Source organism: Martes martes (assembly GCF_963455335.1).
Source record: "Martes martes genome assembly, chromosome: 7".
Lineage (NCBI taxonomy): Eukaryota > Metazoa > Chordata > Mammalia > Carnivora > Mustelidae > Martes > Martes martes.
The window spans coordinates 104,901,381-104,918,933 of record NC_137894.1 but is presented as its reverse complement, the minus strand read 5'-3'; the positions used below and the strand labels follow the sequence as shown (position 1 = coordinate 104,918,933).

Genomic DNA, 17,553 nt, shown 5'->3' with positions numbered 1-17,553 from the left:
CTGAGACACACATAACAGAGTTGGAATGGCTCTGCAGAACGTGTTAAAGGAACACTGCACGAAGAGAGGCTAAGTCACTCCATCCAGGTTGGCTGGCCACGGTTAATATGAATTACTTCGATGCAGATGAAAGAGCTAAGGGGTTTAACGGTAACTACTGGGGTGTAGGAATGGTGCGTAAAGGCCAAGACACAAACTTTATTAAGGATTCAGTAATGAATCAGTTTATGTAGTAGCCTGTGATCTCATGGTGCTGGTGAGATTCTCCATAAGCCTGGTCCAACAGACTTCCCTAGAGCTGATAGATTTGTATGACCTACGAAGGTGTAGTAACTGCAGCATGAGCAACAGAATCTGACCTTGTGGGTCCCAGGCATCTGACAAACTTGTGACCTTTCTTTTCATCCAACATTTTGAGGAGCAATGAGAGAATAAAGTCACTTAAGAGAGCCATATTCAACGTTGGTTCAGAGATGAGGAAATTATCCACCAGCAACAACCAGATTTTCTCAATATCCTACTCCCTGCTGGAAGCCAGTTGTCACTTATGCTCTGAGATATGTCTGTCTGGCAGCTCACCTGTTCCAACATGTCCTTGGGCAGATCTTCCTGCTCGTCCATTGTTAGAATTGCCCGTTTGATTTCATCATTGGACAATTTCAACCTGGATAAAGAATATTTTATTTTGTTGTTAACAATATTGGCTTGAGTATTGAAACTTAATGCAAGATAATTCATTCTGCTACTCTAGCTGCTGATTTTCAAGAACTGTTTTTCTCAAAATCTCTTAGTGAAAGCTTATTTCCTGACAATATTGCACCTAAAAATAGTATTTTGAAACTGTTTTAACATTCTTTCAGGACTTTGTAATGCTCTGCTGACACAGAGAACATACCGGTTTTATTGTTTAGTTTCTACTGTTCTATCATTTACTTTCCTTAAGTAAGGGGTTGCAGGATGAGGAATAGGTAAGACATCTATACCCACCGTTTTCTTTACATATAGCAGCCATGTATTGTAGATGAGAAAGAAAAACTAGAAAACTAGATTCCTTTTTTTTTTTTTTAAGATTTTTAAGATTTATTTATTTTATTTTAGAGTGAGAGAGGGTGCAGGCAAGCAGAGGCATGGGGGGAGAAGGAGAGAGAATTTCCAGCAGGCTCCACACCTAGCAGAGAGTCTGACCTCATAACCTTGGGATCATGACCTGAGCCAAAATCGAGAGTTGAATGCTTAACCGACTGAGCCACCCAGCACCCCAAAAAACTAAATTCTGAACTTGATAATTCATCAGGATGGTTTAATGTTTGTTTTCAGATTAAAAATCGATTATAAAAGAGTTGAAATCTGTCATTATTAAAAAGTTGAATAGTTAATACGCAGAGTAAAACACAAATGGCACTTCATGGTGGAGGAGTTTTCACATATATTATTTTGTTAGAGGTTTAAAATAACTGGGATGGTCATTTTTTTTTTTTTTAATGGAGGGAGAAACTGAGGCACAGAATGTCTAAGTGAATTGCCCAAGGTCAAACATATGGAAAGTGGCAGTATCTAACACAAACAGGAAACTCTTGATTCCTAACCCTAAATTCCTTTTACAAATCTGCTTATCTAGTTAATATCTTTTAGGGAAGAATTTAAGTAAAACCAGAAATCTGTTTTCTGTTTATCATAAACATATATGATTTACTAATTAAATTAAGGATTTACATCTTGATTATGTCCGCACAACAAAGTGTGGACTATAAAGAAGAGTCATGAAATTAAAATGCACTTGCAAAAATGTGTTTCTATCAGACACAACCAATAGTCTTCACCAGGGGGAAAAGTCTTCATCAGATGATTAGCTAGAACAACAGAGTCATTCTCTTGTTCTATCTGTAAGCATCAGCTCCAGACTTACTTAAAAAAAAAAAACAACAACAAAACTTACCTCCTTATTAAACGACCACTACAGTGACATATTAACATTATTTGGTCTGTTCTAGTCTATGATCTTCAAGAAAAATCACATTTAGGCCTAGAGATAAAGACCTAAACACACAAATATGGGGCAAGATATATAGCCTTCACAGGGAGCATCTGAAGGCAGGGACTTTGGCATCAGGCTGGGCCCCAGTCCTGGCGGACAGTGCTGGACCAATGTGACCTTGGATGAGGTGTTTTTTAAGCCTTAGTTTTCTCATCAAACTGCATCAAATAATGCACGTAAAGCACTGATCTCTCTGCCTGGCCATGGGTAAGGCTCACTAAACTAACTATAGGTATTACTCTCCAACAGACTTTTCTCCAAAGGGGACAAGAAGCAGCAGTACCTTCTTAACCTAAACATTCACATGCAGTTACGTGATCATTACACCGCGCTTAGTAGGGTTATCACAAACACTTCCCAAAGCGCTCTCACACCCACTACTTCACCAGTTTCCTCTCTGTACACAACATCCATTAGGCCCAGGACTATTAAACAAGAATTCTAAGACAGGGTTCTTATTTTAAAGGTGGTTATAGTGTTTGGGTGCATCAAACAATAAGCTGCTATACTTGTGCTCTCACAGATAAACGCGAGGGCAGCCTGAGTGCAGGGGTGGACACAAAGGTCACAGAAGGAGGAAAGGACCCTGGGGTAGAGCTGGTCCACACACACCCCACTCTGGACAGCTCTGGCTTGTCCTTTTCGCTAGACTTTGACATAATCTTGTGAAAACCAGCCATCTTGCTATGTACACTGAATGTTTTTCATGTTTCATGTAGGAAAGAGAAGGATCAAATCCATGCATCTTATTGTACTAGTAGCATCCTCTTTTACCTCCTGTTGTCAAATCCAAATATATAGCATCTAGGCAATATGTGAAACTTTTTTTTTTTTTTTTAAGAGAGGGAGAAAGAGTGTGTGTGCTGATCGATACGGGGCTAGAACTTATGACCCTGAGATCAAGACTTGGACACTTAACTGACTGAGTCTCCCAGGCGCCCTGAAACTGCCTCTGTGTTCTAAAAGGAGACCCATTCTATCGCCTCGTCTCAGAATTCCCTGGACCTGCTCAGACCTCTTCAGGTTGTTTTACTCCTTCTTGGGACAATCATCACCCCACAAACATTTTCACCAGAACATCATGATGGAAAACCCCCAAACTTCACTGGAACAATTTAGTCGAGTTGGTGTGAGTAAAACATATGATAGGATAAAAACGATCCTGGCTTCACCGTGCAGGCTCTGGGTAGCCCTCAATTCTAGGACACTAGGCTTTGAATCCGTTAGGAGCAAACACCACAGTTCAGCCAGGCACGGCCAGGGAAGAGAAACATTAAGGAAGGCTGAAGCGGCACTAATAAAAACCAACTGGCTGTGGAACCATCTATAGCCATCCTGAGAAAATCCCCACTTAGAAGAAAAAAGTAAATTAGTTCTGTGTCCTTTTCACACTGAGCTGAAGAAACTACTTTATGGTATGGTTCCGCTGAACCCTTCTGTTTTGCATTTAAAAGAAAAGGAGTTGAAAATCGGAGTGAGAACAATACTTGAAGTATCAGATTTGCATTCATTAGCTCCCCATATGGAGTGCAGAACTTCTTGCTTTTGAAATTGTATATATTTATGCTTCTCAACCCCCAGAGGCTGTCTGGACTAAACACTAGCTCTAATTCATAACAATTTCAGTTTCTCTTTATGTGTCCCACAAAGAGACTTGAGACTTTAATGGATAGTACTTAAGAAAATCTACCTGTCAACATACTGCCTCACATGCGGCCTGCTGGGGCAGACAAAGAGCCTGCGCCCTCGGGGAAAGAGGAGAAGGGGACCCCGCCCTCTGGGACCAGTCTGTAGGTTGCCGGTTCTCCGTATCATCTGTCATCCACACAGCGAGTTGCTGCTAATCTCTGTAATTTAAGGACCCTACCAATTCTAACGTTTTAATTGCTTTTAAAGCTTGCCAGTGTTCTGGTGTGCTGGAGGGTGGCAACTTCTGAGACATCCACCTCAACTTTCTTTACAAGGCAGGAAACAAACCGGCCACTTTAAAACAGTAGTTAAGTCTACCTTGCGCCCCTCAAGTATTTCAAAAATTTGCCAAGAGAACGGGAACATCCAGGCATAATGAAAGTGAGTTAGGGATGGATGGCTAGATCAGCCTTAGCTCTGCTTCAGTGGATTTAAGCCAAATCCCCCCACTTTAAAGTAGCTTTTTGTGGTTTACTGCACCCCGGCCACCATTTTAAGTGAGCATCTGGAAAAAAAAAGAACGGCAGAACACTTCATAAAAATGTATTTAAGGTGGGTTCATTTTGCAGTATAAACCAGCTTCCAAGTTTCTTTCTTTTTTGGGGGTGGGGTGGAAGAAGAGGTCGGTTTTAGGGAATAAAGCAGAGCGAATTTTAATTGTCACATGTCACCTGGATATACCCGGTAAGTTGGTGCTCCCTCTGCCTGCGGCCTGAGGAGGGGGGTTCTTAGTTTGAGGAACATCGCGTCCATTTCACTGGCAAGTCTGTGGCAAGCAGGGACCCTCATGGCCTGGAGCTTCTGTTTCAAAGTCACCTTCCAGGCAGTCTCTTTCTAGGAGCTGCAGGTGGTCTACGAAGGCGGCAAGTCCCGCGTACATGGCCTGCGCATCCCTCCCCTGCTTGGCCTGTGGGGCAGGAAGGGCTTCCTTCTGACTCCCTTCTCCACTCCAGGCAGGGCTGTGGCAGGTGCCCTGACCAAAGGATCCCCTAACTTCTTCAGTGTGAGGGTAAGGATGAACTTTTAAGGATAACTGAACACTGGAGACGTATGTGCTCATTGAAATATGCCCCACGGAATACAGCACAGGCTTATAGTGTGGTAGCATCTGGGGAGAGCACTGTGTTGCTGGGAATTAAATTCCTCATCAGCAAGGTAGGAAACAGAGAGGGTCTCCAGGCTCAGGGAATGAAAAAAGTAGAAAAGAAGAAAGATGGTAAGTGTGGAAAGGAAGAAAATCTTGACACCACTTGGAGATACTCCTATCCATTGTCCCCATGCACGACACTGGTGTCCAGGTCCTACCGAGAGTTGAGGCTCTCTCAATTCTGTCTCTCATCAGGTCTCACCTGGACCCAAGGAAGAGCCTGCTATCTAAAGGCTGCTCTCGCGGCCAGCTCTCGACCCCTTCCAACCTCTCCTGCACACCCCAGAGAGCAGACTTCAGACCTTGTTAAAATAAACAACTTGCACTGATTCCTGGTCCCATGGGCACGAACACAGGCCATGGACTGGGTGATGACCGAAGGGTTGTGGGCGGGGGATACCTGTAGCTGCTTCACATGCACTGGGTCTAGCACTCCCACACTGAGAGAGCCCACTGCAAGTCCCTTCCTCATCTCCATTTTATAGACGAGTAGGGTATGGCTTGCCCCTGGCTGAGTGACGCTCTCACGAAGGCACCAGACATGGATCCCGGGCTCTCTTGCCCAGTCTCATTCTTTATGACTGATGATGCCACAATGCGGGGCTCTCCTTCTCAGCTGTGTGCCGACCCCTCGGGTGCCTTGGCTTCCGCGGAGTGCCTCTTCAGAACTGCCCCCCGTACTCCCACAGTGTAACTGTTATTGCTCTATGAGGTCCCCTCCCTCTGGTGAGTCCCATCAGTGTCCTTCTCACTTGGCTGAGCATCTGGCTCCTTCCGGTCCCATCAGCCTAGGCCTGAGCTCTTTACAAGCTACCTTGCTGGCGTCATTTCCCTTCTCCAGTGAGCCATGAGCTTTCAAAGTCACGGTCTGTTCTGTGGCACCCTCCATAGCGCCAGGCAAACAAATGTGTCAAAGTGATAACTCTAAGAAAAAAGCATCACACACACTTTCATAGGTTTCTTCCTTCCTTCTAGCCCCTAGCTCCTTTCGTGTGTGGTAACGCACTGCCAATGAAGGGGGGCGGGGGATGAAAGCAAGGTGAACTGCTGACCAGCTAAACAACTAAACACAACCCAAATTAAAACTAAATCTGCTTCATTTCTGTTACTTTTACCACACAGCACACTATAGGTCAGTCCTGTGCTTTCCTGACAGGAGTAAAACTATTGATCATGGAGCAGAAAAGCACGTAGGGCTGAATCCTTGGTGGGAAAGAGGTTTTAGAACCTGATCCATAAGGTCTAATTACTGTAAGGTCAGCTGGGACTCAAAATTACCTTGTTATGTACAATCTGCTTTTTAATTATGCTCATTATAATAACACTCATTCGTTAAATTGGATTTTAATAGATACTTTAACAGATACAAGGCAGTTTCTCAAAAATTATCTTCCAGAGAGAGTTTAGATACACTCAAGTTCTAAGTCACCTTAGGCTCTGACACTTCTGAGGTAACAAGGAAACTGCACACCACAAATAAGAAATAATTCCTTCAATAATGAGATGGGAAATTTGCCAGGAAGAGCTGTAACCTTCTCTGTAACTGGTGTCAGTGTTATTATCCTCACTGACATCTGGTGCTGAGAATAATCTGTCTATGAGGAACTAGGTCACAGATTTTACTGTGATGAGCACTTAAGTACTATAGAAATTCAGAGTGATAACTCCCTTTGTCAAGCTGTTTAAAAGTGTCCCTCTAGACTGCAAAAGCACAAAAAGAGGCAGAAATTCTAGGCTTTAGGGGAAAAAAAAACTTCCCCCAATTTTCATTTAATGTCACTACTAAGAATGTGACTTGTAAAAGGAAATGACAGCAAAGCGAACTGTATATACTATAGAAGAAAAGTAAGTAGACCTTCAGTTTACTTCCTTGGTATCTTCCTGAGCATGTGTTCAGGGAGAAAAAAATGGGGCTAAGTACAGGGCCTGGCCATTTACATAGCTTCCAGCCAGAGGCAGAAATGAAACGCTAATAGGATGGTTCACGTTACCTTCCTGGTTGTATTAAAATTCAGGGATCTCATTAAGCTTCAGTTTCTCTTCTACGAAAAGAAACATTTGCTCCCTAAAGTAATATATATCTGGCTAATAATCAAGCTCCATGCTGTAAACCAAGCAGCAGGGTTTTACGTTAAAAGAAATTCACTGTAAGACCATCTAAAAATAAAGACCGCCGGGGCGCCTGGGTGGCTCAGCCGGTGAAATGCCTGACTCTTGATTGCAGCTTGGGTCATGATCTCAGGGTCATGAGATCGAGCCCCAAGTTGGGCTCGGCACTGAGTGCAGAGTCTGCTTGAGATTCTTTCCCTCTGCCTCAGTCCCTCCCCCTGCTTGCACTTTCTGAATAAATAAAAAATAAAGGCTGCCACTTTCCCTCTTTACTCTCCCTGAAAGTGAAGCCACCTTAAACCAGCTTTAATACCTATATAACATTCTTTCAGAATGTGACCGGGGGGGCTTATATTTAATGCCCCCAAATTTAGGATATTCATTCACCTCTTAAGCGTTATGTATCTTTGCCTGACAGAAAAGTTCCTTCTAGAGAAAAGAAGGAATTAGATACAGAAAAGCTACTTGAAATGCCCAGGACAACCAGACATAGTGCCTGAAGCTACGGGCAGATTCCAGCCTCCCAAGTTTCCTTACTTCTTTTCAAGTTCCAAGGCCGTCCGTGATGGTTCACTAATTATGAGAAAGGTTCTCAACAGGGCTGAAATGGATAAATTAGCATTTCACTCGGGTTTGAGATTTACATCTCTTTAGTCATAAAAATGTTCAGAAAGAACATGAAAATCATAAACTTGAAGTATAAAAAGGTGACTTAGAAAAGCAAAATGAAACAAAGAGCTTTCACAGTTGCTGCTGATTCTGGGACAGTGTTACTCAACAGCTAAAATATCTCTAAAGCCAGGAAATATAAATAAAGGTAAAGTCCATTTTACAGGCTCTCTGGAAAAATAAACAAAACAAAACCTTGATTTGGGATGTTCCACTCTTTAACTTCAGGAGTCTGTGGAAATTAAACTCTAAGAAAGGAAGAAGCATTCAGCTCTGATATATTCCACAGGGAAGTAGGGGCCATGAGTTCTCTCCTTAGACAGAAGAGAATCCAAAGAACTGAATCTCAGCAGAGTCCGATTAAAAGAACAAGTACAAACATGTGTATGGGAGCCACGGGAGAGGAAAGTTGGTCCTACCAGAAATGTTTATTCGATATCAACAATACCTTGAGAGAAGGATGTTGCAATTCTGAGCTCTCCGACCATCAATCACTGAAAGCTCTTTGACTTTAAGTTTGGAACTCAGTGTGTCATCAATGGCATCTGCTTCTTTCTATAAAGAGCATGAAAGAAATCCATCAAAGTCAAACAGGGACATTCCAACTTCAGACACACATTTTCCTTTATATTTTCTGTTTACACACACACACACACACACACACACACACAGGCGAAGCTGAGATGGTGAGGGAGGGAGTACAGGGTGGTGGAACTGAAACGAAGGGCTAAAATCGAGTTGACAAAGGGAAATAGTAAGAAAAGTTGACCACCCACATTTGAAAAAGCATTTTTGGAAGAACAAAGTGCATCTCTAAGTTGAAGATGCTAAGCGTGCATAAATTATCAGTGAGTGGTGCCCTCCTTTTGTCCCCCAAATCCCTATGGATAGCAGACAGAAGAACTGTCACTATGAATCAAGCTCGGCTGAGGCTTGCCATTGCCAGTCCTGGCCGTTTGCAGGGCCCATTCACTCCAGAACCATTTGCATCCTGAGCACTCAAAAAGCTGAACAATAAATCCTGCCAAACGTCCTCATGTGCAAGAGGAAGCTCCCAAGCCCAGATGGTACCTTTCATCACCCTGGAGTCTGATGGATAACAGACAGGGCGCAGTTCAAGGCATGAGTGCCGTTACTTGAATTAACAACAAAACACTACTTTGTGTACTCCGCTGCTGTACAAAAAGCTGTAAGCAATGATGGCCCGTCCTAATTTATGGTGGAAGAGGCAAAAAACAATTATATATAAAATACTACTTATGTAAACTGGGCATCAAGGTGAAAATCCAGACTAACTTGATAAGTAGCAAGTTTTAATTTTATTAGAGGTCAGAATCAATTTTAAAAATGGATCATGGCATTTTTAAAATATAAGAAAACCAAAGAGCTCTGGAACTGTGTAACAGTTTAGGAAAACAAAGACAATATGAAATTTATAGTAAGAGGCACCATGTGATCAAACGTCAACTGTCTTCTGTCATGCTGAGATTTTCAGGCAGACCTCTAAGTATCAGTTAAGAGTTGAAACCCAATGCAGAATTACATAAGCCCTGAGTTACACTATCTGGAAAAAAAAAAAATTGGATAACCAAGACATTTTGAGCTTATGTTGAACCAAGAAGTTATAGTAAGCAAAGTTTAGGTGGTTGCTTACTTACCTGCTTGGAGTTACTGTTCACAAAGAAATCCTACAGCCATGGCAGAGGCATGGAAAAGGCAAATCAGACACATGCAGTTCAGAAATCACAGCAACAAGTAGGAGAAAGTGAAAGCAGTCAAGGAAATCAGTGACACAGGGTAAGAGAGGATTTATGCCCCAAGGACCAGCCATGAGAGTTGATGAAGATGGGAGAGTCTGACTGAAGATACAACGAAGAGTGCGAACTAAGCATTCTGAGGAGAGAAAAACGACATGCGCTGTATACCATTTTCAATGCGGGCAAATCAAATTCAGAGAAGAAAGGACTTAGACACCCCAGAAAGACCCAAGTTGGGAAAGGAACAAATTCTCTTTGAAAGAGAAATGGGCTCCATTTATTCAACATGATGATTTTCACTTGAAGCAGAAAAATATCAATCAATTCCATCAACTTGAGGAAACTACTCCCATGGTAATGTCCTACCAGCAAAATAGGCTTTTTGGGTGGGCGGCTGGGGGGGGGGGTGTTGTTGAAATAATCTCCTGTCTTCTTGTGCCATAAGGAAGGATTAAGAAAATACAAAAGACAAATTCAACAATATAGGTCAATAATGTTAATCCTCAGGATCCCCTGAGTCCAAACAATGCCTGGTGGCACTGTGGGTAGGTATGAGGAAAAAGACAGAATGTGCAATTAAGAGACAATACGTGATCATGTTGTGTGCGGTCCCTTGGTGGCCCTGTCGCAGCTGCCTCAGGGCTGTTCAAGCACACAAGGTTCAGCAGCCTCTTCCTGAAATACTCCAGACGAGACTTGGAGTGAAGAAGAGAAAGAGGGAGAAGCAACTGACACATTAAGAGAAAGTTCCAGCTTTCTTTACATGTTTCTGCTGTGCTGGAATGAGTGAAGCTTTGGTGTACAAAACACACCCCAGCTCTCAGGCCAACGGCTTGCACAACCAGCAGTTGTTCAGCAGATTCCTCAAGGCTGCACCGGCCCCGGCAGCATAGCTAAGATGAGCCGTTCCACATCATTCTTCCAGTGGGAAGCACAACGTGTCCCTCTTCTGCTCCACCCTTACAAGGACGGATTGGTTTTCTAGAATGGCATTTAAAAATAAGTTGATAACCACAAGAAACCTTGCTTCTCTGATGCCACACTTTTCTTTTGTCCCGGTTTTAACACCCAGGTTTTCTACTCTGAAACTCCTTAGGACACTTGCCCTGTGAAAGCAGTGTCTCCTTCCAAGGGCAGAAAAAACTATGGTGATGTGAATTCCATGAGGTCATCTTATCCTACTTTTCTCTCTTAAGGAGACAAGTTGAACTTAGATTCAGCTCTTACTGTCTGGCCTTCAAAAAAAAAAAACTTCTTTAAGTTCTCTAGCAACTTACTCTCCATAAGTTCCCACCACCAGAAAGTTAAGACTTCCGACCTTCACTGTAGTGGGCTATGGATTTAGGCAACTATCATTGACTGGGTGTGAGGCTTGCAGCTCAGTCTTACTCTCTGCAAAATGAATTAACAACTGGGTTATTATTGTGATGATTAAACATGAAGATTCATGGAAAGCATTTTGTACAGTACCTGACACACATGTATGAGTTTGGTACTTGGAAGCTATTACACAATTATCTTTTGGGCTGATGATCAAGCCCATTTTGTTCTCCTATTGCTCTCTTTTTCCACAGAGTTGAAGAACAGCTGGTCCGGATCTCCCATTTGGTACCAGCAGCAGGAGGAAGGGTAACAGTTAATAGCTAAGTAAGGTATCTTATCTTTCCAGAGGTGAGGATGAGGAAGGCCATGGGAGAGTTTCGTTAATTGTTAGCCTTAAGATTTCCCTTCTTTAGGGGTCCTTTAACCAACACATTTTAAATAAAATCACAAAGCTTACTAGATGCGGTATGTTAAAAATAATGATGCTTCCAGGCCTCTTTCAAATAAGTTACCATTCTTCTTGAAACTTCTAAATTATTCCCTAATTGGCTTGGGCCAAACACTGTAAGATCACCTATATTTGGTTCTACCTAATAGGATGTGTCTGATTTTTTCAGATGATTTTTGGTGTAGGCCTTTGGGAAACAAAGCTGGGACTTGCATTTTCAGGAATCAATGCTGACAGATTCTTAGAGATAAAGTTCTGCAATGACAAGATGCTTCAACACTTCACAGATAATAATAATCCTTACCTGAATGGTTCTTAATCTTTTTGAGGTTGAGGTCCCTTTGTAAATCTGATAAAAGCTAGGGACCCCTCTCTAGAAAAATGCATACTATTCATAGAAATATATACTATTTGTACAAAACCTTGCCTTTAATTAACTCTTACCATGGAGTCAATTACAGAGTCTCTACCTTATACTTGGGCTTAAGAAAAACCATCATTCATAATTTTCTTTCTATATGTGCTGTGGCTAAGGGCCAAGATTATTGAAATAAATATCCTAATTCATAATTTTTCAATGTAAAATCTAGATCTACAGAATAATGAAAATGTAAAAAGAAAGAAAAATTCTTTGGTCATTTATATTAAAAAAAAATGATAAGATAGCATTGAATGTTCCAAATGGGAGCCCAAGAATGACTTGTCTATTACATATTAGCAGGAGAGGTCAGATTCAGGAGCTTGGGATAACAGTTATCCTTTGTTCCCTAAATCAGAGCAGAGAGGCTTTCAAATGTTATACTAAATGCTGCTAAAGGAGTGTCCTCAGGCAAAGAACTGAGAAGGAATGGAGATACGAGCTGTTAATTTATTGCTACAAAGATATGACTCCCTTTAGGTAAAAGGGACATTCACTTTCCTCTACCCAACTCCACAAATAGGGAGAATGAATTTACAACTTCCCAACAGGAAAATTTCCCACAAAACCAAAATGAATATTGTTTAACTCTATCTGAAACAGTACTGCTATGCAATGCACATTATGTATTAAAGTAAGTCTTTTGTGGCTGGCCTGGAAATCACGCATAATACAGTTTCAATGAGAAAATAAGGTTCTGAGATTCAAGAAATTGACTTTCAAATGAACTTCTGGAATGTAAGCAGGGGAATAACTGCCTGCTATTAAATTACATTTCGTGGGGCACATAAGCCTACATAATCAGCTCTGCACACCTTTGCTATCCACATTGAAAAAAAAAATTCTGAATAGAAATGGTCTTATTCTTGAAACTGCGATTACAGACAATCCTTTACAAAGCCTGACTTTCACCACCAACAAGAGCACTGCGTAAGAACCAAGTGAAACTGAGAATTTATGCCACTTGTAACCTGGCTGTGCCACCTGTTCAGACACTGAATATAAACTAAGCCCTATTTCTATTTATCGGTGAGATAGGAATAATACCTCATAGAGCTGGCATGAGGGTTAAATAAAAAAGTAACTATAAGAGTGCCTCAAAAATTAAATTTTGGGGTTGATGAGATTGGGACTGTGTATTTCGTATTCAGCACCAAAAATGTAATAGATACTTAATATTGTCATTTTTTAGCCTATACTATGGTTGTTTGCAGATTGTCCTCCACTTTGCTTTTATATGGCAAGTTGCTTCGTACACCTCTGTAACAGTTTAATACATCTGCAACCTTTGAAGTATTTCATATACAAAGCAGACATTATAAATACGTTTTGATTTTAATGATAAAATATTTCTCAGATCAATTGGGCATTTTTTTGTGTATGTGTACATATGTATATAAAATCTCACCTAAATATCATAAATCAGTGTTCACCTAAATTATACTAATCTCATATTTGAGATTTTGTTCAAAATCTTATTCTGTGTAGTGTTCTTGTTACAGGCATGCAAGTAATGGCATTCAAGTGTTCCTCTGCCTGAGAAACTGACTTGCTCAAGCAACTGGCTGAAGTTCAGGCAATCCAATCAGGGTTTTATAACTGGAGAGAAGAAAGAGGAGATACCATAGAAAAAAATAGGCTCCCAGTATTCATTTGGGAGTGGAAAAGAGAGCAGTTCAAGTGTGATGATAATTACATAGTGCATTGCCAAGATTAAAATGAAAATGCATGGGTCTTAGACATTGCCATTAGATAGGAGACTAGGGAACACGCAATGACAGACACCCCATTGCCTTTACTCTGTCCTAAATATTTCTACTAGAATGTCTGCATCTTTAGTTTGTTTTTTTTTTGTCTCTCAACATTGTAATAAACTCAATAAAATGGCTCAAATTACCTTCATTTGGGAAATATATCTATGGTTGAAAAATCTCATCTCAAATTCTTACACCAAGAGAGGAAACATACTTCAATTAAGCTGAGCCAAGTGTGTTGAAATTTTTTTTCCAGGAAGTGCTATTGAAAATGTCACAAATGATTCTACTTACCAGTCTACTCAGTGTTAAGTACAACTGAAATGTTCTGGTCTATACTGACGGGAATGACTACTGATTACTTAAACAGCAACTGGTTGCTAGGAGACAATTACCCAATTGCTGGGCTTTCTACAACCCCATCTCCCAGAGCTCTTGAGAACTGTCCACATGTTTGTCCCAGAGCACTTTGGCAGCATCCTTCTGCACCTTCTGTTGAAAGCCTGTTAATTACGAGTCTTGTAAACTTGGGTCTTTTAACCACCTGCCCTCATAGTAAATGCAGCCTACGTGCTCAGACTTGAACAGCAGCATTTGGAATAACTGCTGTTTTCCCTTCCTTTAATTTACTTCTCTGAATTCCCAAACCTTCACCTTAGGCATCCAGAATGGGCCAGTATTAGTGACCAAAACTGAAGTGGGAAATCAACTGGATGTGCAACGAGGTCAGAAGATCATTTCTACCAGGAAATTTGCTAAAATGTCACCCAGAGAACACCTTCCTGGGTCAGGAGAAGAGGAAGCCCATCGCAGCCAATCAGGAACAAGCCTGATCCAAGCACCTCCCATATGAGGGCCGGGAAACATACCCTTCGGTGGTCCTTTGAAAGCTACTGGGCATGTCTTATCGTCTTTTTCTTTGTTTTCCTTTATTTTGTGTGTACAACTGCTTCATACTTACGGGGGAGGGAGGGAGGTCCCAGCTGAGGGCTCCTGTTTTAGGGTCTTGCTACCATAACAGACAACCATCTGCATTTTCGTACTTTACTAGCATAGCATAAAATGCACTACAGAGAAGCTTTCCCTCCCGGTGAAATATTCTGACTAAAAGGCATACACTACCTTTTCAAGTTCAGATGCATCAAAGGTTTTGAAATAAAAATGTGTCAGCTTTTGCTTCTCCCCAGCCTCAGCCCATCTTTTCCCGATGCTTGCTTGTTCTGTTCTGAGACACTTCTCCTTGGGAACCAGGCCCCGCCTAAGCAGACTAGGAAGTGTGCAGCTTGCCTGAGGATGCCCCCCACACTGCCCGGGATGATTCCTGCAGGCATTAAAGACCTCCCAGCAAAGCCCAAGGAAAGCCCCTGTGCAGATGCCTGCCATCCGGGAGTTCCTAGTAAGACCTGTTCTGCTCTCTGCAGCATCTCTTTGGTCACCCTGAATAATCTTCCTGCTCATGCTCCAGGACACAATGTAGCCCTTCCCAGGTGCCTGACTGGGACCCTACTCCACCTGTTCCTTGTTCTTCTGAAATTCTTTGTACCCAGCTACCTTGCTGTGACTTCTTCTTGTCTACCGTTAGGAGGATCTACTAAGATGCCACCTCTAGGAATAAGAGGTACCACCCAGATGGGACTGGGGCTTATGGCATGTGGGGCTTATGGCATCACGCTTGCTACCTGGTCACAACAACACAGCCAGCCAGCAAGCACCACGTACCACTAGTATTCTCACTAGTATCACAAACGCTTTGTTCAAGTTTCAGAAGCTTCTCTGGTCCTCTCTGTATCAGTGCCATCCACCAATTAGCTCCGCCTTCCCAGCCCCACTTCTGAGTCTCTCAGGTTCATGACATACAGTCAGAATTCCTCTTCGAGGTTCTAGCTAGCTGCCAAGTTATAGTTATTTACAAACTTCTGCACTTCTAAAAGTTCCACCTACTTCAGAGCAGTCCACTTCTGATAATAACCACTTGGTACATATATATACATATATATTTAAGAGCCAGATATACGAAAATGGCTTGAGAAACACACCCCGTGAGGGAACAATACAAGTTAGGTAGCTCTCCTGGTACTATTTTCTCCTGGTGACCCTTCTGGACTAAGTATAAGTGATAATAATAACATAAAGAACCGCCTCCACCAAAGGAGATAAGAACTTGAACACACACCAGGGTATGAGCTTCAACACGTTCACACACACAACTGACGGGCACCTAGACACACATGTGGACACACACACACCACGCTGCTTGGCAGGAACATACCAGGGTAGACCCAACAGCCTAGAACTAAGATGCCTATCACATCATGGGGTGGCAGATGGCCCAGGGACCACGCACAAGGATGATGTTTTTTTATTCTTTTAGCACCTTGGAGAGCACGTGTTGTTACCTGCTGTCTTTGGTAGGCAGAGAATGTTCTTTCCAGGTCTTCAAGATCTAGAATTTTGAAGACTTTTGTATCATCAATTTCAGTCCATACTGTTCCTTCTAGTTTATTCTGCAAACAACAAGTTAAAAAGTGCTAGAGTTATAGTTAATACACAAAAAGAACAGACATGGTTATTTTTTTTTTCAAACTGCTACTATCCCCAATTTTTCATTTTACCAGATGCTCAAAGTGGGCTGGCTTCAGACAACATGCCATTTAGTCCAGTTTTATCACGTAAATATCTGAGCTAGCGAGAACCCGAGTCCATACTAGAAAATGAAATCAATTAACAGCCAGGACTGTTTTCCTTTGCAGGCACAACACTGTGAGCTGCTAATGCTATCCCTTAGAGGGAAAATTAGAACAAAGGGCTTACCTCAGGCAGCTTAGACCAGTTGAAGGATTTCAGGGCATTTGTGGGCTGCGGAATGTTTTTCTTCTTGAGTGCCAGCCCCAGTGGAGCACCAGGAGGTGGCAGGATCCCTCCTAAGGGAGGTGGCCCCGGGGGAGGGGGAGGGCCGCCTGGCGGAAGGGGAGGGGGCGGAGGTGGAAGCATTGCACCTGGCAGGGGTGGAGGTGGTGGGGGCGGAACGAGGGACCCTGGTACAGAGGAAGGAAAGGGTCCCCCTGGAGCTCCAGGTGAGGGTCCACCTGGGATTGAAGCACAGACGGCTCTCTGAAAAGGTAAAAAAAAAAAAAAAAAAAAAAAAAGGACAAAAGAAGGTCAGCGGAAGAATTAAATTCATTGGATGATTCTGAGAGTCTGAAACTTTGCCTAAAATGTATGTTATAGAGAAATCCATACTTCTTAGAAGATGGGTTTGCAGGGGCAGTAAATCAAATGGGCGTTAGGCTCTTCAGGGACAACTGAGTCAGCCCTTTGTATCTGGGACCTCAGGGCTAATTTGTAAAGCACTCATTCACATATGTCTCACTTCTTGGAACATCATGGTCTGGTTTTCACAAAATCAGTTTTCATTTCAAGAAGTCAGTGTGAGTCCCTCTGCTCTGATGAGAGGACCTGTATTAGAAACGCACACCCTCACGTCGCCTCTGCTGCCTAACCCACACGATAGCAGAGGCAGCGAGTCTTCCGACCCCTGTGATAAATCACCGGGATTTATCCCCCAGGCAGAAGCTGTCTGCCTAAGGTGAGGGGCTCCAGGGTAAGTGAGGCCTCGGCAGCTGCCAAGACCCGGCCCACCGCCCGGCCCTCACCGCGCTCACCCTGCTGAGCTCATGGAGCTGTGCTGTGAGATCCGCCACCTGCTGCTTGACTTGCTTATGCTCGCTAGTCTCCTTTTCAAGTTTCTCTTTCATTTTATTTAAGGTCTGCATCATCTCTTCCTTCTCTTGGGTTTTGGCATCACACTCGCGCTCCTTCTTTTCCAATTTCTGTTGTAATTCATTGTGCTCTACACAAGAAAACAATGGGACATGGAAACAGGGAACTCTTCAAAGTGGAAGCCCTTTCTCTAAACAGAAAATTGGCTGCGGATGATTGTGAGGCTCTTTATTAGGTAAATATTATTCCTCTTCTCCATCAAAGGGAGCAGCTCGCGGGGCTCCGCGGTGTTAGTACTTGGAGGGGTCCTTAGACGAACATTATTAGCTACAGAAGAGACCCTGAAGTGTGAGCCCCTATTTGCGGAGGAGAATGGGGCCTGGTTGGTACTTACTTCGGGATCCTGTCATAAAAATGGCCCTTTAATCACTCTAGGGAAAACGAATATTAAAAGAGCCTCTTTTCGGGGCACCTGGGTGGCTCA

At 42.6% G+C, this 17,553-nt stretch overlaps 1 protein-coding gene across 4 annotated transcripts in view; it reads right to left on the bottom strand.

Moving 5' to 3' along the window:
* Nucleotides 1-17,553, bottom strand: part of DAAM1 (dishevelled associated activator of morphogenesis 1) — a 163,061-nt gene that overhangs the window by 23,344 nt on the left and 122,164 nt on the right. For 3 of the 4 annotated variants that reach the window (XM_080809656.1, XM_080809658.1, XM_080809657.1), the window contains exons 13-17: nt 17,012-17,199; nt 16,161-16,460; nt 15,746-15,853; nt 8,098-8,204; nt 580-664 (exon numbers count right to left, since the gene is read on the bottom strand). In XM_080809656.1, coding sequence (XP_080665782.1) covers nt 580-664; nt 8,098-8,204; nt 15,746-15,853; nt 16,161-16,460; nt 17,012-17,199 — 788 coding nt within the window. Of the gene's footprint in view, nt 1-579; nt 665-8,097; nt 8,205-9,307; nt 9,338-15,745; nt 15,854-16,160; nt 16,461-17,011; nt 17,200-17,553 lie in introns of all 4 variants that reach the window. The other variant, XM_080809659.1, reaches the window with a different exon arrangement.